At 40.7% G+C, this 24405-nt stretch overlaps 1 protein-coding gene across 1 annotated transcript in view; it reads left to right on the forward strand.

The window, feature by feature from the left end:
* The first annotated feature begins 21907 nt into the window (after positions 1 to 21907).
* CAMK4 (calcium/calmodulin dependent protein kinase IV) overlaps positions 21908 to 24405 on the forward strand; it is a 196622-nt gene continuing 194124 nt past the window's right edge. Inside the window, exons 1-2 of the mRNA XM_053911372.2 lie at positions 21908 to 21989; positions 22302 to 22506. Coding sequence (XP_053767347.1) covers positions 22346 to 22506 — 161 coding nt within the window. The 5' untranslated portion in view covers positions 21908 to 21989; positions 22302 to 22345. The remainder of the gene's footprint in view (positions 21990 to 22301; positions 22507 to 24405) is intronic.

Consider the following 24405-nt stretch of genomic DNA (forward strand, 5'->3'; position numbering starts at 1 on the left):
TCTACCTCCTGCTCGTGTCAGGGTCGCCACAGCAATCCTTTTCCATCCTGGCAGCAGCAGTTTATTTCCCCCACTTGCAGAACCCGTCTCATTTCCCTCCTCAGAAAGCGGCACCAGTTTGCAGCTGCCCCTTCAGGGGCCCTTCTACGAGGCCCAGCTATGAAGATCCCCCCTCTGAACTCCTAGGATACCAGCAGCAGCCGTTCAGTTTCAATAACCTTTCCCTTTGCTCCTCCAGCCCTTCAGGTAGGAGCCACTCTCTGCAATTCCTTTATCTGGGTTTTCTTTTACCTTTCAGTCCTCCAATAACTCTTCAACCAATTCCTTAAATGAAATTTACTCTTAAAATAATGGTGTGGTTTCTGTTTTCACAACTGGACTCTGGCTGATACAGTCATTATTTTTATAAGGCAAAGAAACGGTGTGCAATTTTTATAAGTTTGTTAATGTAGATGGCAGTAAAATATCCAAATAGGAAAAAGACATTTGAACTGCAATTCTAATTTTCTAGGATTGGGAGAGAAGTTTGCATTTTAAATAATGTATACATAATGAAAATTTAAATCATGAAACAACTAAATGTTTTCTAGTATGAGTTTTCACTGAGATATAAAGGCCTAGTTACTGCAACTGTGTTTTTCATCCTCTTTTGGCAAGCTATACATGTTCCGTATTAAAAGTTTGGGGGAAACCCTCTTGACTGTTAGTACAGATTATGCATTACCTTGCAGAATCTGAGCTTGTCTGATGGCAGAGTGGGTTATGCAAGGCCCTGGCTTTCACTGAAGAGGCTGCTCTGGAGGCCTCCCACTCACTGACTCTCTAGTTGATCTCTCCCAGGGCTGGTCCACTGTAAACTTGCGAAATGTAACCTAAGGGTTTGACTTTAGTTGCTTTTTCTCCTAATAATACATTTTAATTTTACCAGGCTCAGAAGTTCAAGACAGAGAAGAATTAGAAGTACGCAAAATCATTGGCATTCTACAAAGAGAATTTGCTCTAATAGGTGCCTCTGCATCTGGCTACAATTTGCTACAGCATTCTGCTAAAGAAAGAGCTACACTGGATGTTTCCGCCTACCCACTAATCCAAACAACACCTTCGTTGGTGAAATATCCATTCTTTCTGTTCAACCATGTCTTCTTCCCACAGTGATATTAATAGGACCATTACCTCTTTGTTACTGGAAACATTCTTCAGAAATTTGAACCATAGTTAAATTTCAGTAAAAATGTTATCAGAAGATCTAAATGTTTGTACATGAAACACTATCATTTTTCCTTCTCAATTTCATTTAAATCATTTTACATTGAATATTTTACATATAGTATATGTCAACTTTAAGCCTAATTAAATTTAAGACTATATATCTAATTGCAATATTGAAAATAACAATTACTTGATGTCCAAAATTTCCAGGAATTCCGGTTCTTGGTGGATTGTAGATTATTTATTCATTTGGGCAATAAAGCACATGGTGGAAGAATAATAAAGCAAACATCCTGACCTCAAGGAGCTATGAGCTCCTGTGACAAATTAAGTCACGTATATAAATAGCCATAATACAAAGTAGAAAGACTATGACAAAGAGAAATATATTTGCTTCAAAAAATTGCTATGGAAATTCTGTGTCTAAAGATATTTACTTCTATGATGTAAAGGAAGATGATTAAGGAAGACTTTCTGTTGTTATGGTGTTTGACTTAAACCTGGAAAACTGAGTGCGGGGGAAGCCCATTCCAGGCAGGATGTGATACAGAGGGATCTGATTAAGATAACTCAGGTCACTGGGGAGAAGTAGGGAGGGGCTGTAGGTGGAGCTTGCGGAGGCCTAGGCTGGGATTGGCTGAGAAGACGAATCCCTCTAGAGCCAATGGAAACAAAAAGAGAGCGCTTGGGCTCCTGAGCTGGCTTTTTCTTAGGTTCTGGCTCGGGCTTGGGCTCCGGCTCAGTTCCCTGGGTCGCTGTGAGGCTCTTCTTCCGCGGTCTGCCTGGATGATCCTTTGGCAGCTGCCTGCATCTCCTAACACATGGTATTTTGGGTGGGAAGAAACTCTGCCACAGCCTAAGATCAGGCTGGTCTGGCAGAGGACGATAGGTTTTTTCTTTGGGTGTTCTAGAGGGCATAGGCTCCGAGGCAGAAGCCTGCCATTCTTTCAAAATTGTGTGGTTTTTGTATATTATATTGCCTTTAGTTAGTAAACTAACCCTATGGAAAGAAGATAACTAAAAACGGGGGGTGGGGGTGGGGGGGGGATTAGAACTCAGGTGTTAAGAGTTTAGCCTTAACTATTAGGCTTAAGTGATTAAAGCTGTGACTTGATAGGCTTAAGTAACTGTTTTGAATAAAGACTCCTTTCCCTGATTGCCAAACCTTTGCCTCAATTTTTGTCCAAGGGGCGGTGGCGGGCAGCAGAACCCCAAGTGCTGTTTAGTAACAGATGAACAGCACTTGAGCAGAGGCATGGCATGTGTAGGGTAAGTGGAGGCAGTCTGGCTTCCTCACCCAGTGTCTGGGTAACTAAGGGAAGCAGCGTTCCCATAGTCTTGAACAGGCCTGATTAGTAGTGTTCTCATAGCCTTAAGACTGGGTCTAATAAACTGTTCCCATAACAGAAGTGCCTCGCATGCGCAGAATTATGCTATGTTATGTAATTTTTTGTCTTGCTGGCTTTGTTTGTTCTAGTATTTAAGAGGAGCTAGGGGCTCCCTGCTGCGTGCCACGCTGGGGAGCAAGGGCCATGAGGTGCGCAACGCAGAGTCATGCAGGGGGACACATGGTTTGCAGTGTGTGTGGCTCGCCCTCCCGTGAATAAAGGCATGTCAGACATCCCCATGGCTCCGTGAATATTCTTCCATCTGCCTGAATATGGTGAACCTGTCAGGCCTTGATTGGCTGCAGCGCAGCATGATATTGGAAAGTAGAAACATTTTAGAAAGGATAATGGAGAAAATATGTTAGCAAGGATGTTTAAAGAAAGAGGATGGAGAAAGTGAAAATAATAGTAAATTCAAAAAAAAAATTTTAGCCCTAGCTGGTGTGGCTCAGTGGATTGAGTGCCAGCCTGCAAACCAAAGGGTAGCTGGTTCAATTCCTAGTCAGGCCTCAGGCTTGGGTTGCCAGCCAGGTCCCCAGTAGGGGGTGGTTGAGAGGCTAGCACACATTGATGTTTCTCTAACTCTCTTTCTCCTTCCCTTCCCTCTCTCTAAAAATAAATAAATAAGTCTTTAAAAAATTCTTTTAAATTTATTTTTATTGTATTTTTCCATTATCATTTATCCCCCTAATACCTCCTTCTCCCACCCCCCCCGCAATCACCACACTGTTGTCCATGTCCATGAGTTACTTTTCCTTTTTGATCGAGCCCTCTACCCCCTAACCAGCAACCCCCAAGAGCTGTCAGCCTGCTCTCAATCTATGAGTCTGTCTCTGTTTTGCTTGTTAGTTCATTTTGTTCACTAGATTCCATTTATGAATGAAATCATATGGTAATTATCTTTCTCTAACTGGTTTATTTCACTTAATATAGTGTTCTCCAGGTCCATGTATGCTGTCAGAAAGGGTAAAATTTTGTTCTTTTTTATGACCAGGTAGTATTCCACTGTGTAAATGTCCCATAGTTCTTTTATGCACTCATCTACTCATGGACACTTGGGCTGCTTCCATATCTTGGTGATTGTAAATAATGCTGCAATGAACAGAGGAGTGCTTATATTCTTTCGAATTAGTGTTTCGGGGTTTTTTTTCGGATAAATTCCCAGAAGTAGAATCAGTGGGTTCCAGAAGCAGTTCCAGATGCAGTTCCATTTTAAATGTTATGAGGTACTCCATACTGTTTTCCAGAGTGGCTGCACCAATCTGCATTCCCACCAGCAGTGTATGAGGGTTCCCCTTTCTCCACATCCTCACCAGCACTTGTTTGTTGATTTATTGATGAAAGCTATTCTGACAGGTGTGAGGTGATATCTCATTGTGGTTTGAATTTGCATTTCTCTGATAATTAGTGATGTTGAACATCTTTTCATATGTCGATTGGCCATCCGTATGTCTTCGGAGAAGTGTCTATTTAGGTCTTTTGCCCATTGTTTTAGTAGTGTTTGTTTTTTTGGTGTTGGGTTTGGTAAGTTCTTTATACTAAATTTTGGATATTAACCCCTTATCAGATGTATTGGCAAATATATTGTCTCATTCAATGGGTTGCCTTTTATTTTGTAGATAGTTTGCTCTCCTTTGCTGTGCAAAACCTTTTCAGTTTGATGTAGTCCCATTTGTTTATTTTTTTCTTTCATTTCTCTTGCCTAAGGAGATATATCAGATAAAATATTGCTATGAGCAATGTCTGAGATTTTACTGTCTATGTTTTCCTCTAGGATTTTTATGTTTTCAGAGCTAACATGTAAGTTCTCAATCCACTTTGAATTTATTCTTCTGTGTGACGTAAGAAGGTGATCTACTTTCATTTTTCTGCATGTATCTGTCCAATTTTCCCAATACTGTATCTTTAGCCCATTTTATATACTTGCTTCCTCTGTCAAATATCAATTGACTATAAAGGTGTGGGTTTATTTCTGGGCTCTCTATTCTGTTCCATTGATCTATGTGTCTGTCTTTATGCCAGTACCATGCTGTTCTGATGACTATGGCCTTACAGTGTAGTTTCATATTAGATAGCATGATTCCTTCAACTTCGTTCACAAATTTTTTTGCCGAAGTGATATGGATTAGTATTTAGCTGCTTTTCTGGCTTAACTTAAGTAAATGACCCTAAGATAATGGTAACCATTACTGTAGCTGTTAAGCACAATTATAATCACACTCATATCCATACCCACTAAATCTTTGGGGAATCACAGAGATTTGTGGCTCTCAGCTTTATCAGTTTGGATGCCCCATTCACTGTTCTTTAATGAAATTTAGAGCTATTAAAACCTAAAAATATATATCTTTTTAAAAATGAAGCCCTGGCTGATGTGGCTCAGTGGATTGAGCACCGGACTGCTCAGCAAAGGGTCGTAGATTCCCAGTCAGGGCACATGTCTGGGTTGTGGGCCAGGTCCCCACTAGGGGGCGTGTGAGAGGCAGCCACACATTGATGTTTCTCTCCCTCTCTTTCTCCCTCCCTTCCCCCCTCTCTAAAAATAAATAAATAAATAAATCTTAAAAATATGAATATAATGTTTTAACTATATTAAAACGGAAATAGTTCATAAAATAACTTATACATTTCAATATGTAAAAATTGAATAAGACTAAGGCAGAAAACATATGAAGAAGCCAAATATTTGTACTTTGTCATCATGAATAAATTTGGACTTAAATTGATTTGACTCTTTCAGTAGAAGAACACAGGAAAAATAATAGAGCAGAGGTACAGGAGACATAAACAATAAAACCTAGACTTGGAATAAATAATAATAGACAAGATTTATTTGTGCACAATAAAAGTGAGCAAACTTCAGTTGATGTGGGGACCACATAGGCAATTACCTCCAGTCTCTGACGCTAGGCGGCCAGGGACAGAGGATGGGCTGAAACAAACCCACACTAGGGGCTGTGCAGAGGCTGTGTGGTGGGCTCTGGGACAGGAGAAAACTAAGAATAATAGGTGACCCTCTAAGAAATAACTTGAATTTGCAATTTAATAACCTAGATTTATCCTGTGCCCCTAGAATGTCATTAATATGAAAAAATTAAACCCTTTTATTAATAAATTCAAATGATTCCTACATGTTATATGTCTTTGCTAATTTAACATACTTGTCTCTAAGTCTGTGAGAATGAGACTTGGTCTCCTCTGTGACATATACACATGTGCACTGAGAATAAGAATGCAGACCAATGGTGGCATATTCCATTATCTCAAAACCACAAACAGTCCTGGCTGGTGTGGCTCAGTGGATTGAGCACTGGCCTGAGAACCAAAGCACTGCTGGTTCGATTCCCAGTCAGGGCACATGCCTGGGTTGCAGGCCAGGTCCCCAGTGGGGGCTGCACAAGAGACAACAGTGATGTTTCTCTCCCTTTCTTTCTTCTTCCCTTCCCCTTTCTAAAGATAAATAAATAAAATCTTTAGAAAAAATTAAAAAATAATAAATGTAAAAAAACCATAAACAGCATTACTCTATAAAGTGACTTTATAGGAAGTAATTCATTTGATGGTCAACATTCTAGATGAATTCTTGAAAAACATTAAAACCATGAAAAGACACGTTGTGATTATATTTTAAAGATGTTAAATGTGTTCATATGGCAAATGCTTTAAGTTCAGCTAATTACAAATTGGTCTGCCATTTGCATAATCATCTGGTGGGATGCTGGATGTTGTGCCCTGTGAAGCAGCCCTTCTGTGTGCGTGACTGCTCCTTGCAGGGCAGACACCCCAACACCTCTCTTCCAGGCACTCCCCACTCACTGTGATGACTCAACATGGCCCCACAGATCTACAGAATTCTCCCTGGATGCGGTACAGCCTTCACTGAAAATTAGTGTTGACGATCTTAATTATCAGCTTGCCTGGGTCAGACTCAAAGAATGAAGACTTTTCACAATGATTTGAAGGATGGCTAAGTGATTTTTAATGCTCAGCATTCAACAAACTGCAAGAAGTGAGGCAATCAGGAGCAAATAAATGCAAGATCTAAAATTCAGAGATGAAATTATGGTCTTATGTAACAGAACATCATGTTTTTTAGAGTTTGTATTTAATTGCTGTGCTTAAAGGTTTTTGTAAGTAGTTTTGTGTGTATTTCTCATAAGCATTTTTCTACGTTTGCATTTTACCAAAGCACTGTCTCAAAAAAAAAGAGATTATGTAATTCACTGTTTTCTGTAAAATTCAAGATCTCAATATGCTCCAGTAATAATTACATATTTGAATCACGATTGAGTACACTTCAGAACTATCACAGTAAATATACAGAGTAAGTTCAGAAAAAGAAAACTAAAAGTGGTTAAATTTGGAGGAAAAAGAGAGTGTGAGAAGTACATGTTAGGGAAGTTGCCACCTGTTCTGAGAGGAGAAAGGAGCAGTGGGTGACAAATGATGGAGTCACCGTCTCGGGAGCCCTCAGAACACGTCCGTCAGACAGGCGGCTGCAGCTGCAGGTGTGACTTACCCACATTCTCGTCCTGGAACAGGGACTGTTTTAAAGGCCCCGTGACTATCTGTTCTTACACATTTATTTACAATACATGAGAAAAAAAAAAGACTAGATGAGTATTTTCCCGGACTTTTACTTCATTAAAACTATTTAATGAATTATATCAATGATCTAGAAAAGAAATCAATTTTCTCGTTTGAAAAAATTTCTATTTAGTGAAGCCACATGTGTTGATTGCAGTTTATTTTGATGATGTGTTTCTTAAATTTTCACTTTTAAACCAGGAAGAGCTTTAGAAACGAAAAAGAGGTGACCTTGAAGTGGGTCCCAGAATGGAATTACCTGCTCTAACCATGAACTCCATCCTTATTTAACCTACTTTGTGTGTGTATTATCCACTGGAAAAGAAACTGGGTTAGGGACACCCTGGATTCACTTCTATCAGAGCAATTATTTCCCTCTGTTATAATTGCCTACCTGCGATTATAGCCATTCCCAATAACTCTATCGGAAAATAAACTGTTCTACTAGATTGACCTAATTCTTAGTGATGTATTAAAATTTCTCTCCATAATTATTTTCAATTTTATAGTTATAAGTTATATCACTCTGTGTTTTTAGTCACTGGGTTGTTTGGTGCTACAAGAATATGCCTGTCATCTTTAAAAATGGAAACTTTTCTCGTTACGTAAAAGCCCCTTTGCTGAGTACTGATTGTGTTTTTAAGTTGTACTTTGTTCAATACATATATTTCACTGTGATCCTTTCTATTTACATTTTCCTGGTAATTACTTCTCATTTTTTACTATCATTTTTAAATTTACGATTTTAGGTATTTCTCTTACAAATAACATACAGTTTTATTTTATTTTTATCTGTTACAGTTTACCGAGATGTAATTGACATAAAACACTATATCAGTTTCAGGTGTACAACAGAATGATATTTTGTATCTATTGGGAAATGACCACCACAATACGTCTAGTTAGCATTGTTCTCAATGTGCTCCAGTAATAATTACATATTCGAGTCACGATTGAGTACACTTCAGAACTATCACAGTAAATATACAGAGTAAGCATTGTTCACCTCATAGTTATAATTTCTTTCTTGTGTTGAGAAGTTTTAAGATCTATTTTCTTAGCAACTTTCAAATATACGATATACTGTTATTAACTATATGGTTACCATGCTGTATCTCCAGGACTTGGTTATTCAATAACTGGAAGTTTGTACCTTTTGACCACCTTTGCCCCTCCCCTCCCCCACCTCTGGCAACCACCAATTTGTTCCCTGTATCTATCAGTTCAGCAGGGTGGAGGGGTGGGCATTTTTTGTTGTTTTTAATTTCATACGTGAGCTCATATGATATTTGTCTTTCTCTACTTTATTTCACTTAGCAGAATGCCCTCAAGGTCAAAGTTTTGTTTTTTAAACAAAATTGGAACAATTTGGCCCTCTCCTATTTGAGATAAGAACTCTGTACTTCCTGTTTTATTATTATTTACTGTTTTGTTTCATTGTTTCCTTCTTTACTTGTCTTTGTTTACCTTGGTTTGATCAAACTACACTTTATTCTTTTTTTCCTCATGTTAATTTGAAAGTTCAACTTCATATTGTACTAGGGATTACCTTCCTATTTCCAACACAAATTCTCACTTGTGATATAAAAGTAAAATATTAACTGTTGCCGTCACTGACGCCGCTAGTGACCTATTGATGGCATCCTCCTCCTCATCTTCTGGGCTGACCAGAGAGTGCAGATTTCTTTGGGCACATGCATGTCTCCAACTTGATTTTACACGCTTTCTTTTGGCCAAGAGTGGCCAGGGGACCATCTGGCTAATGATATAAAAATAGAAATTTATTCAGTGGGGCTTTAGAGAGAACAATTATATATTACGCTGGCATGTCCTTCTTGACTGTTGCCTTTTTTCTTCTTCCTGCCTAAAATGCAGATATGTCCAGAGCTGGAGCAGCCGTCGTGTGACCGTGAGGACAAAGCCACAGGAGGAGGACTGAGTAGAAACGCAGGCATTTGCTCTAGGGCCTTGCTGGAGGTGTGGGCTTGCGCTGTACTGTCTGGTCCCGACCTCTGTTACATGAGATACACAGCCCCTATTTAGTCTGATTTCTTGTTCTGTGAAGGTCAATACAGTTCAAGTTGAGACAGCCACCCTGACCAAGGCACATCTAACTTCCAGCTGCTCCCGAACATTAGATGGATGGGAGGAAGGCTCTAATTCCTATGCTCCCTAAGCTATGGTGAGAATTCTTTTACTTCTCCCCCTTTCTCCTCATTCTCAGCACAAAAGTTTTGGTGAAATTATTTTGTGTTTTAATTCTAAGCCAGAAATTTTCAACCTTTTCCATCTCATGGCACAGGTAAATTAATTATTAAAATTCTGCAGCACACCTAAAAATATTTTTTCCCTATCTGCCAAAAAATTACATATAATTTTGATTGATTCAAACTGGACAGATATGGTTCTGTTGACTATTGTCATTTTATTTGGCAACCTAAGGGAAAAGAGGTCAGCGCCCTGACCACATAGTCAGGTATTGCATGTTTCAAAAATTCTTGTGGCACACCAGTTGAAAATTGCTGTTCTAGCTCTGGCCAAATAGCTCAGTTGGTTAGAGTGTTTCCTGATATGCCAAGGTTGTGGGTTCCATACCCAGTCAAGGCACATGCAAGAATCAATCAATAAATGAGTAAATAAGAAGAATAATAAATTGATGTTTGTGTATGTGTGTGTATCAAATCAATTTTAAAAATTAAATAAAAAGTTGCTGTTCCAAACTATTATTTTAGAGAATACCATTATATTTCAAAGCACTTAATGATTTCAAGTCACTTCACATATTGCAAAGTTCATCTCTCATTATCATTTTCTTCTCCACCTTTGCACATGCTAGGATTTCTGTTTGGAGTCACTTATCTGGCTGAAGTTTTTTTTTTTTTTTTTTTTTAGTATTCTTCTCAGGAGGGTTATGTGCTGATACCTTCATTGAATTCTTGTTTATTTCTTCACAGCTCTTTCTCTCACTAACCTGTGGATGTTATTTAAATGCCTTCTAGGATTACTCACACAAAAAAAATTTTGATGTCAGTCTATTCTCTTTTCCTCTATAAATAGTTTTTTTCTGTCTGGAAGCTTTTAATGTTTTATTTTTTTATCTTTGAGCTTCAAGCATTTTATCATAAAATGCATAGTTGTTGTCACTCACAAGTAAATCCCGCTCAAGTTCAGTAAGCACTTTTACCCTGCAGTCAAATCTTGCTGGAAGCCAGGGAATTTTTTCCTTCATGTTTAGTTGTTGCTTTTCTTTCCCCTTTGTTTTCTCTCCTGGATCATCTATCATTTGCTTATTTGGACTCTTGCGTGTTCTCCAAATCACTTCTTTCTTTTCTCAGTATTTCTACCTCTTTATCTTTTGCTTCATTTTTGAAACATTTCTGTACTTTGATTTTCTATGATAATAATTCAATACTCAGCACTGCTCATCCTGTTTTTCATTTCATCTAATGCATTGCATTTTTTAAAAATTAAAAACCATGCATTTCATTTCCAGAAAGTATATTTTAATGCTGTGATTGAATGTCCTTAACTGCTCTTCGTTTGTTGCTGTTCACGATATTAAATGTGAGGCCTGTCTCCCTCAGAAGTTCTCAACCCTAGGAGCTACCTTTTTACTGGGAGCCACAAGCTCTGCTTACTCTTCCTCCATCAGGTGATGGGGCTCTTTGGGAACTAGCTCTTACTGCCTCAGGGCTCAGGTGGACCTAGCTGGGCACCACAAACAGCAGCATAACCACAAAATGGTGGGGAAAGTGCCGTTACGCACTCTTGTGAGCTGATGATGGACAAATGTGCCTCCTTTCGAAGCAAGCCTTCCTTTCCGTTCTGAGCTACAGAATAGTGTCAGCCTGAAGAAATAGAAAAATCAATATTTTTGATGATGTTATGTTTCAGGTCATGTTCTAAGCAATTTATCAAAATTAAAATATTCCAATTATAACATTTTACACACCATTATTTCCATTTTATGAAAAAGGAATCAAGAACTTGCCCAAGCTTCACTACTAGGAAGCAGGGGAGCCAGGACTGAAATCTAGGCAGCCTTTATCAATAGCAAGGGAAGGTGCTGCTCTGCCCATTTCAGCTTCCTCGTGTCTGTATCCTGCATAGCTATGCCAGGGCCATGGAGACCAGTAGCTCCTGCAGAGGGACCGTGGCTCTCCAGAGGCCAAAATCTCAGCAGGAATTTGACCACTCAGGTTCTTTCCACAGCTAGTTCTCAGACTCTGTTGGCCAAAGGAGGAAAATGTCTTGTACCCCATCACTCCTTCAGAACCCAGGTGGGGCAGAAGGCTTTGCATAAGCCCCATAAAAATTCTTCCTCCTTGACAACCATCATCCAACTTAGGGGAAGGTGCGGTTGGAAGTTGGAGCAGAGTTTGAATAAGCTAGAGGCGGGTGGGAACTGTTTCCATAGATGGTAGCATTCTCAATGTCCAGTATATTACAGGGAGCATAATAATAGCTCAATGAATATTTACTGAACAAAATTATAACAGGCCTTAACCATTTGAAAGCCAACACTGTAGAGTAATGAGTAAGACCTAGGATTCCATCCCCCAAACTCCCAGACCAATTGTCTCCTCACGTTTTGGTAAGCCATCTCTCTGGTGGCCGCCCTCCTAGAAGAGGCAAGTGGAATCCTTTTTTCATTTTTTTAGTTATGAATATGGAACAATTAAAAAAAGATAAGACTTTAATTTCTTACAGAGCAAATGAACGAATAAACACATGCATGGAAGCTCTAGAAAACTCTGTGCATGTGTGACGATCAGGAGGAAAGAGAAAGATCAAGCTAATGAAAAGTTAACATGGCCACCAAGCTCCACAGAGAAGAAGGAAATGTTGCTTAGCAACTAGATTTTCAGGAAGGAAATTCTAGATTCCAGGGGAGGAAAGTGTGGAAGGTAGGTAAGTATGTATCTAAAGTGAAGGCTTTTGAGGTGATTATTTGGTGAATTATTTTTTTGAGAAATATATTGCTTTTTCCCCTCTGTATCCATTAAATATTTGGCCCTGTCTCAAAGCATGACTAATAAATAGCTAAAACCAATGGAGTGGCCACATTAGGGGCCAGTTCATTACAAACATATGGCAAAGAACCAAAATGGAAAATTCTTTGCTACCTCACTACTCAAATTGTTTTGTCTTTTTTGGTTAGCAATGCGTGAATATTTTCTCATTGTAGAAGATTTTTAAAGTACAGCAGTATTAAGAGCAAATCCTGAAATGGCCTCGGGGGTTTATTTTTGTGTATGGTGTAAGTTGGTGGTCAAGTTTCATTTTTTTTGCATGTAGCTGTCCAGATCTCCCAACACCATTTGTTGAAGAGGCTATTTTTACTCCATTTTATGCTCCTTCCCCCTTTGTCAAATATTAATTGACCATAGAGACGTGGGTTTATTTCTGGGCTCTCTGTTCTGTTCCATTGATCTATGTGTCTGTGATCTCACCTTCAAGCGGAACCTAATCAACAAAACAAACAAGCAGGCAAAATATAATCAGAGACATTGAAATAAAGATCAAACTGACAGTGACCAGAGGGGAAGAGTGAGGGGAACACCAGGGAAAAGAAAGGGAAGAGTCGTCAAGGAACATGTATAAAGGACCCACAGACAAAGCCAAGGGAGGTAGGATGTAGGGGAGAGTGGTGGGGGAGGGAATGGAGACAACTGTACTTGAACAACAATAAAAAAAGTAATTTGAGACTTAAAATATATAATTGCGTTCCCAAAGGCCTTCAAAAAGACTTCTATCTACTGCATATGAATATGCCAGTCTCCCCTCATTTTCCCCAAATTTGACAATTTGTGCCATCTTATAAGTGAGAAACACACACACACAAAGTTGCCAGGGAGAGTGACTGTCATTTTGTTTCTCTATTTGAAATTGCCCTCTGTTTAGTCATTTTAGTATTCACTTGTTTGTCTTTTCTGAAATTATTTATAGTGGTTTTTTATATGTTCTGGTTATTAATACCTTGTGTGCTAAATGTGCTGCAGTAGTTTCTTTCTGCCATGTGTGTTTTACCCTTTTTATACCCTGCCTCCATGATACAAAAGTTTTAAGTCTTGTGGGAGAAATCTGTCCTGAATACCTCATGGCTTCTGGGTTGGGGGTCTCACTAGAGAGAATCTTTGTTACCCAAGGCTTTAAAGTATTCTGTGCTTTCCTCTGACATAATTATATTTTTGCTTAATATTTAGCACTTTAACTTATCTGTAATTTCTTTAGTAAATAATACGCATAGATCATATTTTGCTTACTTTTTCATATGATAGCTACTTTGCTACAGTTTAATACATAATCTTGGGGATGGCTGGGATGGAGGGGAGTGGGTGGGGGAAGGCAGACAACTGTACTTGTACAACAATAAAATAAAATATTTAAAAAAATAAAATGAATACACAATCTTTCTCCACTGATTAAAAGGCCAAGTAATAAAAAATTAAAATTTTACATACACATGAGTCTGCTTAATGTACCCTACTCAATTTTATTGACTTATTTTCCTGTCCCTCAACTCTCCAGGTTTAATTCATACAGTCCTCATAACATGTATTTGTATCTATTTAGAAGTCCTGCTCGTGGACAGTCTTTTCCAGATGTTTTTGGCTCTTCTTTTTCTTTCTTATGAAAGTAGATTAGATAGATAGACATATAAATAACTAGACATATATAGTCTTTTCAATTTTATTTTCCAGGTATTTTATATTCTGTAGGGATATCTATTTTCTCACTAGTATTGCTCATAAGAAAGATGTGCTAGTTAATCTCTCTGCCATATTTCTTTCTCCTTTGCTTTCATCACCCTGAGTATTGTGATGAAAGCTCTCCTTTCCTTGTGTCCTTAGTCAGAATGCTTCTACTTGGCCGTGAACCAGGTATGGCACTTTCTTTATATTTCACATAAGCACCCTTTATTAGATTGAGGATTTTCTCTTTAGTTTCTGCTTGAAACGTTTCGAATCATTAAAAAGAACTGAATATAATCAAATGGATTTTTCTGTAGTCTGCTAATAATGATATATACATCTATTTCCAAATATTTAACCAGGTGTTCTGGGAAACAAACCCTCAGAATATTCTTGATAGGTACATATTTCAAGATTTTTCCTCTCCCTTTTCTATCAAAGAACAGAGAGGAGCTTCACCATGTAGCCAGTGTGAAAAAAGCAATTGAGGAATAAGTGGTTAGGGTAATAGTCAATCACAGCTGCACTAGAAGAGGTTAGACAGAGATCTGTCTATCTCACCTAGAGTGGGAAGGACGGGGTCAGTATTAGTTCAGATACATGAAAAAAACAAACCAGATATCATAAACAAGAGGTTGTACACAGTGTGACAATGTTTGAGTCCTGTGCAATGTGTATTGTCTATAGAATACACGGTCAATGGAATAATACACTATTTCTGACTCAATGCACTGAAATTTCTGCCTCTTTACCAAAAAAGCAAGTTTTCTCTGATTTTTGCTAGTATATAAGACAGAGATAACTGCTGCTTATTATGATGCATTCTTTAGTTTTCTGCTGGGCTTATAACTCTACCAGTCACCTTAGGGCTGTGACAGGCATGCCCACGAGAAGAGGTCAGATGATCCCTGTTTCGTATGCCTCCTGGCCTTCGTGAAGAATACAGTGTCGCTATTCTCATGGAATCCCCGACTTTTCATATTTTTTCCTGCTCTGGAACGGTTTACGTATAATGTGGAAAACATCTGCTCTTTGCAGTTTGACAAAATTCTTCTATGAAATTACTTGGACCTAAAGTCCTTTAAAGAATAAACTTTAATTGCCTTGTTTCTGTCTTCATTAATAATACTTTTGTTCCTATTTTTATACTTGTATTAATTATATACTTTTGTATGAAGTGATGCACTTCATCTAGTTTTCTAAATTTGTGGCATAAGGATAACCATAATATTTCCTTACAATTGTTATCTTATTTAATGAAATTTTATATTCTCTTCCTACTTGTAATGTTGTTTACCTGTAACTTCTCATTTTATTTTCATTATAATTGCCAGTTCAATTTAATGAGACTTTCAAGAACAAACTTTTAATTTTACTGACTGCGCTTAGTGTTTTCATTTTATTTAATGATTTTTTGCTTTTTACGTTCGTTCTGTAACTTTCTTTTGTTCGATTTTGTCCATCTTTTCTGGTTTCCTAAGTCATGTGTGCGACAGACAGCCTGAGTACATCAGATATTTGCTGTCTCTGTTTAGCCTGAAACCCAAAGGCTAAAACAAGCTAATAGATGCCAAGGACCACTACGTTTCGAAATGAAGGACTAGTTCATCCCCGTACAACTGGCAAAAGGTTGCTGCCCGAACGCCCTACATCCAGGGTGAGGGGATAAAAGGGTCGAGGTTGGAGAGCCAGGGGAGAGTAGACGCTTTGAAGGGAGTGCTGTATTGTAGCTTGTGGCATTTTCCATCCCCACGTCCCCTCTACACTTAAGGTGTGGGGAGTGGGTGGGGGGATGTTCCCTGGACTTCAGGAACAGTAAGAGGGCCTTTAAGTGGCCCTCGTGTAGAATTTCATAACCCCGCCTTCCCTCTGCTCCCGGAGTTTGGCGGGACAAAGAGACAGTTTTTGGTCTGCATTTTAGAAAATGAAAGGCAGAAAGTACGCGTTCAGAGTTGTCTGCCTGGGGAAGAGCAAAGAGCGTTGCCTACCTGCACTGCCTGCGAAGCAGACGCATGTGGTTCCCTGGGCAGATGCGAGGCATAAAAAGGGGCGCTATGTGGGTTGAATAGACCAAAAAGGGTCTGGAGGTGACCATGAAATACTGAATCTGAGGGCAAAGTCTGAAGTGGCCACGTATGAGACCGAGTTCTGCCCACATTGAGGGACCTACATTTGGATGTTTCTAGTGGAGAAATCTCTACGAAACCCACAAAAATACCTCATGAGGTCAGCACAAAGATTCAACGGGAGCACTGTCGCCAAATCGCGATCCCCCCATGCCGTCAAGTTAGAGCTTTCCTACCTCTTACCCCCTCATCCCATCTCTGAGTCTGCCTCGCAGCAACCCTGGAGAATCCTATTATCGCAGCTGAAAGTGAGCTTTTGGTGGAAGAGGAGCTGACAAAGTTAGGACAGAAGTCTCCACACACCCTTGCCCCTCCCTGCCTGGAAATGAACCAGAGCTGGGAGGGGAGAAGTGAAACATTAAATAAAACTCCTATTATTTCACTACAATGGATGTTTAGTTATCTAAAGAAGACCATAATTGTTATTAGAAGTGACCGGAAGATTCTTTTTTTTTTACTGTTTAGGAGTAACTGAAAAAGCTATGATCTTTTCTCAGTATTTTATCTAAGGAAAGGGGAAGAGTGTACATTGGGTTTTAAGATAGTGAAAGACAAATTTTTGGTCTGACTTCCCTGATTCAGAAACCTCAGGGTCCAGATTTACATGTTGGCTAGGTCCTGCCGCTCCTCTGGAGTGCAGTCTCTTTTCTCACACAGCAGGTGCAGCACTTCGCTGCTGTGTTACGTTATGTTGTGACTGGACCCTAGTTATTGGCCTGGGGAACAGGAGGGATGATGGTGGGGGAATAGATGCTGAGTGGGATGCATACTGTCCTACCAGACAGAGGCCTTTGTATCATCTGCAAACAAAGGAGATGTAACGGCCTTGAATAGGGAGAGGTGGGTCACTTCTGCAGGCTCAGATGGTTCAGGGAAGTCTGGGGGTTCCAGTTTCTCCAGTGCATCAACCACGATGGTTTCATCCCAAGACTCAGAATCCCGCTCCTTCGGATAAAGGACCTTGGTAGGACTGAGGATTCAGGTTTTTCTGCAACTAGCTGTTTTTATATTTAAGTCCTGTACTCGATTCACAACTCTTTCTGATATCTTACTGCAGGAGGTGCAGTTCTCAAGAGCTGCCAAGGAGGCCAACTAGCTTTCTCACTTTGCCTTAAATTGGTGATTAACTATCCGTGGCCTTTTATGTTCTTTCTCTGATGCCTGGTCGCACTCATCAAAATCTCTCATTCCATTATCCTTATAATCATGACTTCCCCTCAACCTTTCAAAGATTTGAGACATTGTACCCATCAGTGGTTTTCCTTCCCACCTCAGTTCACCTGGAGTGAAACCTTAACAATTATAGGAGTTAAGTAGCTCGGGAGTTCAGTAGCTAGACTCCTAAGATGGCCCCAGGTTCCCTGCATCCTACTTGTGTATGTCACACACACCCTTTTCTCTCCCCTTGAATCTTGCCTATGCTTATGATAACTTTGGTAAGTATAATACTCTGGTATAAGTGATGCTGCTCTTTGCTTAGCCCTTAACTGATGCACTTTTTACATTCTTTCCTTTGGAACTCCTGTCCTTGAGATGGTCTCTTGGGTCCCAGCTGCCATGCTGTGAAAAGCCCACATGTAGGCACGTGGTTGCCAGTCCAGGTGATCTCACAGTTGAAGCCAGTATCGGCTTCCAACCGTGTGAATGAGCCCAATTAAGCTCTTAGCTGACTGTTAACCTCAGCCTCATTGAAGCTGGAGAACTGCCCAACTGAGCCCACAGAATCATGAGCAATAATGAAATAGTTATTTTAAGCCATAGTGCTTTGCAATTATTTGTTAGGCAACAATATGTAATCAGAATATGTTGCCACGTATGCTGTGAGCTACCATACTTCATTCACAAACAATAATGGGATCTTCATTGTTAGGCAGCTGGTGGGTAATTTGGCTCCAAAATTCCATCCTTAAAATCTGCTTCCTTGGACCACTTAGCACTGACTATCTGAAATCAGGTCCCCTTAGAAACATTCATTGAGACAGGGAAGACAGACATATGCATGCACAAAGTTTATTGGGGAACAATCAGGAACAACAGGGAGTAAGGGAAGGACTGGGCAGAAGGCGAGGTTAAGCTGTGAAACGTTTGTCCTAGTGGCCTCAGGCAATCCCACAGAGAGCTCTGGAGATGGACTGGGCCTCGGAGTCTGTTCAGAACTGAGACAAGGAGTCTGGGCTGAGTAATTGGGTGCAAACAGCTGCCAGGGAGGGGGCTAACTTCGAGTGATGCATTCCCAACAGCGCGCCACAGCATCCACTCTATAGACATTTTAAATATTTTATAATGTTGTTTTCTTTTTTACCCTCTGCCTTTTGTCTATCAAACTTTCGTTGTCCTGTTTTCTCTTCCCACCTTGTTGTTCGAAAGCTACAAACATTTTCTGCTCTTTTCATTTTTATCCTTACATTTCGAAAGTATGTTAACTGTATGACTTTCTGTCAATGTCCATATTTAATCAGAATACCTCTCCTTTGCCTGGAAGGAATGGGACTGTAGTGTACTTTTCTGTGGTCTGCCCCTAAACTTTCTCTTCTACCATCTCTCACACTGATATATTATACAAGTTCACATAATCATACTGGGTACTAATACTCTTTAAAACTTTAGTTTTTCCTTTATTTAGCACTCTTCCTTGTATTCTGTCACTTGCTTCCTTACACACATTTGATTTAATTACAGTTCATCCTACAGTGATTTTTTTTGAGAAGATAAATGGGTGACAAATTTCCTGAGCCCTTGAATATTTGAAAATGTTACTTTGCTTCACTTGGAAGACTAGTTAGCTTGGACATAGGTTCAAAATCAGTTTTTCCTTTGAACTTTGAAGTGATTGCTCCAGAATCCAGTGTTACTAATGAGAAGTGTGATGAAATTCTGACTCTTGTTTGTAGTAAACTTGTTGCTCTTTTCAGAAACTTTAGTGTTCTTAAATTGTACCAAGATTTATCTCTATGTAGGTTGTTTTACCTTCATTTTTTCCAGAATTTCAAATAAATGGAATCATACAATACATACTCTTTTTAGCTCTGACTTCTTTCATTGAGCCTAATGTTTTTGGAGACTCACCCATATTTCTGTGTGTATTAGTAGCGTGTGCTTTTTTTATTGCTGAATAGTAAAGTACATTTTTTTTCTAGTTGTTTGTTGTTAAGTTCCAAAGTAATCTTAGTATTTGAGCGCAGTTTATATGTAGATATGTGGACTCCTCCACCATAGTCCCTTCTTTTTGGATTTCCTCCTCTATTTCTAGCCTCTCAGCAAGCCCTGAATTCTGTCCTCTGACACCTCAAGCTACTAAGGGTTGCAGTGCCTGCAGAGCCCTCAAAGGAAAAGTCAAATAAATAAATGTGCATTTTCTTCAGAAGAGTTCCTTTCTTTCATGAATTATACCATTTGCAGTTTCCTGATTTTGGTGGTTCTTACGCATATTTAAATAACTGTATTTATACTTAGCCCACCAAATATAATTGTTATATGCAGGGGGGTTAATCATACCAGCTACTATGTCACACCAGACTGTAACCTTGTCCATTCATGTTTAAGTGAGACACAAAATAGCTCATTAGAAACTGGGCCCCTGAGCCTGTCCAATGATGGGCTTCACTATAACATGTTGACAAAAATCAGGATATTTTGTTGGGAGGTACAAGTTGTGATAGTTAGTGTCCATAGGTCCCCCTTCTTTTGAGTTGCTTGTTTTTCTCGTGATTAACCCACCAATGTCCTGTATGGCTAGGGATGTGATAGATGGAAGCATAATTTTCAGCATCCTGGGGGCCTAATGAACCTGGAAGTCTCATAGTTTATTACATGGAGTTTCATGAATGCCCCGGTTTTCAATATGGTCTGAACTACACCTTGTGATCTAAGACATCATTTTTTGTTCAACATTTCCAAAAATTAAAGGTACTCTCTTTTCCATAAGATTAGAAAGTGTGTTTTTTGCTGTGAATGATAGAAGAAATGTAGGGGCCTTAGGGCTTCTTATAAAAATGTTCAACCCATGTCTTATTCTCTGCTCCACATTAGAAGGATCTGGTACTCGAATTCCTGAGCGTTTCTGGAGTTCTGTGGTAAGAATTAGATTTCTTCTTCTTGTCTTTTCCCACTCTTCTAAGTCAGTTACCCTTTGTCCATCTGTTCCTAGATTCTAAGATTTACTTGCTATTACTTCTCCCTTTCTCCTTTGTCCCTTTTCTGGTCAGTTTAGATAATATTTCATAAGGAATGAAGATAAATTGTGTGGACTTAATTATTATCCCACCTGTTTTAAAATAAAGTTTATTTTCATATATTTTTAAATTTAAAATAAAGACTAATTGCATTCATTAAGCCAAATACTCAGTTTTTAAACTTCTGTTAGCAACACGTTTACAAAGCATAGGTGTCAAATGACTAAACTAATGTTGAAAGTAAATAATAACTCTACAGTCACCCCAGTACCATGAAATGGTACTTCTCTAACTATTGTTCCTTAACACAGCAGGGGGAAAAGCTTACCATACCTTTCAGTGTAGTGTGCTTGCTATGGACTTACGCTGTGAAAGAATTGCTAAGAACTGACAAGTATCTACACGTAGTGCTGCCACTTCAAGACTAACCTCAGAGAGGTGTGATCAACAGCGGCCTAGCCACGGGGCACCCCCGTGCCTCCGCTGGTCCGCGCAAGCCGAGCCGGGGAAACTTACTTAGCGAGAACCGGGATTTACTGCAGAGTGCTTTGCTTATGAGCTTGGTTTTCTAACATGAAGATTAGTCCATTCATTCTCTGAAAAGTAACTTGTTACGTGAGCATTTTTAGTCTTTCACCAAATCAGTATTGAACTGGACTTTTATGACTCTATGTATACGTACTGTTCGTGAGGCCATATGTAAATTGAGCACATGATCACCATCATTAAATGACCCGTGGGGAATAGATTTTGTATCTCTCTTTATTTCCAGTCAACTAAGGATTACATTTTTGTCACCCATTGGTTAAATTTTTTTGTTGGTAGTTCACCAGTACAGCATGAAAGCTCCGCTAAGCAATAAATCAATAAATGAGAGACAAATATTAGGAATGGGGACACACTTAGAGGAGTTGAATGCAGGTTGGAGGAAAGTCAGGGAAAAAAAGACTAAAAGTAACACCTGTGAAGTAAGATTAACTAAAGGGCCTAGAGTTATTTTAGCTAGAAATGAGATGTGATGTAATAATTGTCTTTAAATACTAAGATTTATTGCAAAATATAATGACTAATTACTGTTCATCTCTCCTGAAATCTGAAAAGAAAGTTTAAGGATAAGAAACATGAATGATATGCACATTTAATCAATACTTGGAATAATAGCCTGAAGGTTGATGGAAAGACACAAAGCTTGTGATGGGACACATCTCCTGGGAAGAGAACAGAGCTTTAAAATGTAGCAATCTTCTCTGACATGAATGATGAGAGGTCGCGCCTTGAGGCTCAGGGCTGGACCGGTTGGCTTCCACAGGGCCCTTCCAGACCTGTAATTCTCCGGGTCACTTCTGTTGCTAGCCTTCAGAGCCTAGGAGTGAAGGAGACACAGAAAGAACTCAAAGAGCTTCTTCAACGGTGCCGAAGGAGGCAGTGCCAGCAGCAGCACCACAGAGTCTATTCCAACAGAAGACTTCACTCGGAGGTGAGTCAGGTCAGCGTGGCCACAGGCCACCCATATAAGCTTTGATAGAGGGACGAACAAGAGATGGCTGGTTAGCTGGCAGTGGGTGGGAGGGGCTGGCCACCCAGACGCACTCCAGGAGGGATGAGTTGCGCCAACAGCCAAGTCCCTTTCTCACCATCCTACTGGGCCACCCAGCACTCCGGAGCGAGCGTCCCACTGCGCGTGGTGGTCCTTTCCCGGCCCTCTGCTCCCGCAGGAGGGCGCGTGGGATGATGCCCTGGTCCTTGTGCTTCCCCGAGCTCCTGCATCCGGAGCCGCCCTAGCAGGCACCGCCGCAGCCACAGCCGGAGAAGGCGAGAGGAAGAAAGGGAGGGGGGCTGGAAAGGCTCGTCGGAGGGCGGAGGGGAGGTGGGGAGGTACCGAGAGAAGGGGGAGGGAATATTTCCCCTTCGCAGTGCCTCCGCCTTTTCTCTCTTCGCTGGCAGCGACTGGGGTTCACCCTCCACACCCTCTCCCAGTTCCTCGCTCCCTTCTCCGCCCACCCACCTTCCCTGCCGAGCGGAGAGGAAGCCGCAGCCCCGGCGGCCGGGGGCGCGCGGGGAGGCGGCGGCGGTGGGCGTGTGCGCGTGGGTGAAGGACACCACCTCTCGCTCCTGCGTTCGCAGGCGGCGGCGACCGCGGCAGCGGCTTCCGGAGTCCGGCCGCGAAGATGCTCAAAGTCACGGTGCCCTCGTGCTCGGCCTCGTCCTGCTCTTCGGTCACCGCCAGCGTGGCCCCAGGGGCCGGGAGCCTCGTCCCGGATTACTGGATCGACGGCTCCAACAGGGATGCTCTGAGCGATTTCTTCGAGGTGGAGTCGGAGCTGGGACGGTAAGGCAGGGGGCGGCGGCGGGCTGGGCGCGCGTGGGGCGCCCCGGATCTGGTGGCTCCCAGCGCCCTGCGCACCGGCTCAGGCTTCTGGGGAAGCCCGCGGCGCGCACTGAGGTTGTCGCTTTCGCAGTGACAGCTCCCGGGGATGCGGAGCCGGCCTCTCTGCCCTTCGCTTTCCCCCAGTCTGGTGTCTAGGAGAGAACTAAGCACCATTAAACTGGGAGTCGGGTCTTCCCCTGAGCTCTCAGGCCGGTGCAGCTGCGAGCAGCAGCCCTAATTTCTCCCACACTCCCTCCTCCTCGCCGGCTGCCACTTCCCTTGGGTGACAGCTCCCACCGCACGTGGGCCCTGCTTTTCCCAATTGGTGTTTTTGCTCAGGAGTGTAGCTTACCAGAGGGTCCTGGTTGTCTAGTTATTTTGGGGGTGGCGGCAGAGGGTTCCCCTCCAAATCATGATAGAATTATTAAATTAGATTCTTCCTCCTTTCACTCGGCAAGCTCTCCAAAGCAAGCGGCACTAGAAATTAAACTCAAATACTAGCTTTCCTGCAAAGTCTGCTCCGAGTGAAGGGGGGAATAAATCATTTAGAAGAGTTGATGGGGAAATAATGAACTAGTGTGGCTTTGAAGAAAAAGCAGCACTCGGGGGCCAGACAGTGGTAATTAGAAGAGTTCTGCGGCTCTTCTTTCATGTACTGGAGTGATTTATTTAAATATGTGTGCAAAAGCCACCACTTGGGGTTTCAGAAATGTCCATCATTCCTCCTCTGAAGATCCAAACAGGTAGGAGTTCTGGGTGCCATATGTTCTCATATTTCTATCCAATGGAAATTATTTTTTCCCGTCCTTTCTTTTCTCCTTTTTCTGCTATCCATAGCTAAGGAGAGTTCTTTTTACACTCAGTTTAGATCCTGGCCCTTTATGATAGGGAGTCTGAAGGTGCCATTTCAATTGTTGACAAGTTGAAGCTTCCGCACTTAATGCTTCTTTGCAATTTCATTTTCATTCTCTTTTTTGCTGTAAAGAGTTTAGTTAACAGTTAATTTCTTTTTTATGCCATCAGAGACCACAGGATTTGGGATGTTGGTACTTTGTCGGAAGGTGTAATGGTCACCCCTTCCCCAATTTGTCACTACTACTAATGACTCATGGAATGCAGACGGTGTATAAGAAATGCAGAAGTGGATGAAAATCTAGTAGTTTGCCCCTGTTTAAAATGTTGCAAATACTTGAGCGTTGAATACTGTATGCATAAACACCCTGATCTGATCAAGTTTTCCAGTGTTCATCTGAGGATCTGCCGTTGTGTGCTTTCGCTAGTAAGGCGAAGTGAAATGCCCCTTCCTAGGCTGGGAACCTTCTCTAATTGTGTAATGAGCTGCCAGTGGAGCAGTGTAAATTTTGGATTAAAAAATAATCTACTTAAAATTGTTTAGTTAGTGTTTTAGAAACTGCCACCTAGTAGAGGAAGTGCTACAGGGACTGTCCCACCACCAAGGCTAACTGCTTTCTTAGTAATGTTTACCCCAGATGCCTCCAATCGGCTCTGACTTATCATCTGCATGTTAATATTCATGAATAAGCTTTGCCATAGGAAACTCAAAAAGTTTACTTGATTTGAGGAATGGGAAGGTGGTTAGAAAAAAAAATAAACTGCTAGTTGTACACATATACAGGATGGTAGACTTCATAGGGAAACCTAAGGAATTTGAAGTTGTTTTTTAAAAAAGCTTGGTGTTATATTGCGCAATACATTTTGGAGGACAGAGTAAATCAATTATATGGTGCTAAGACTCTCACTCTGTGGCCTAGTTGCTTAAATACCTTGAAAATCACATAATTAAAATACTTTTAGGAAAACTAAAAATTCTTAATTTTGCTGTTTTCCAGCTGTCACGTG

This window comes from Desmodus rotundus, chromosome 1 (genome assembly GCF_022682495.2).
Source record: "Desmodus rotundus isolate HL8 chromosome 1, HLdesRot8A.1, whole genome shotgun sequence".
NCBI classification, from domain to species: domain Eukaryota; kingdom Metazoa; phylum Chordata; class Mammalia; order Chiroptera; family Phyllostomidae; genus Desmodus; species Desmodus rotundus.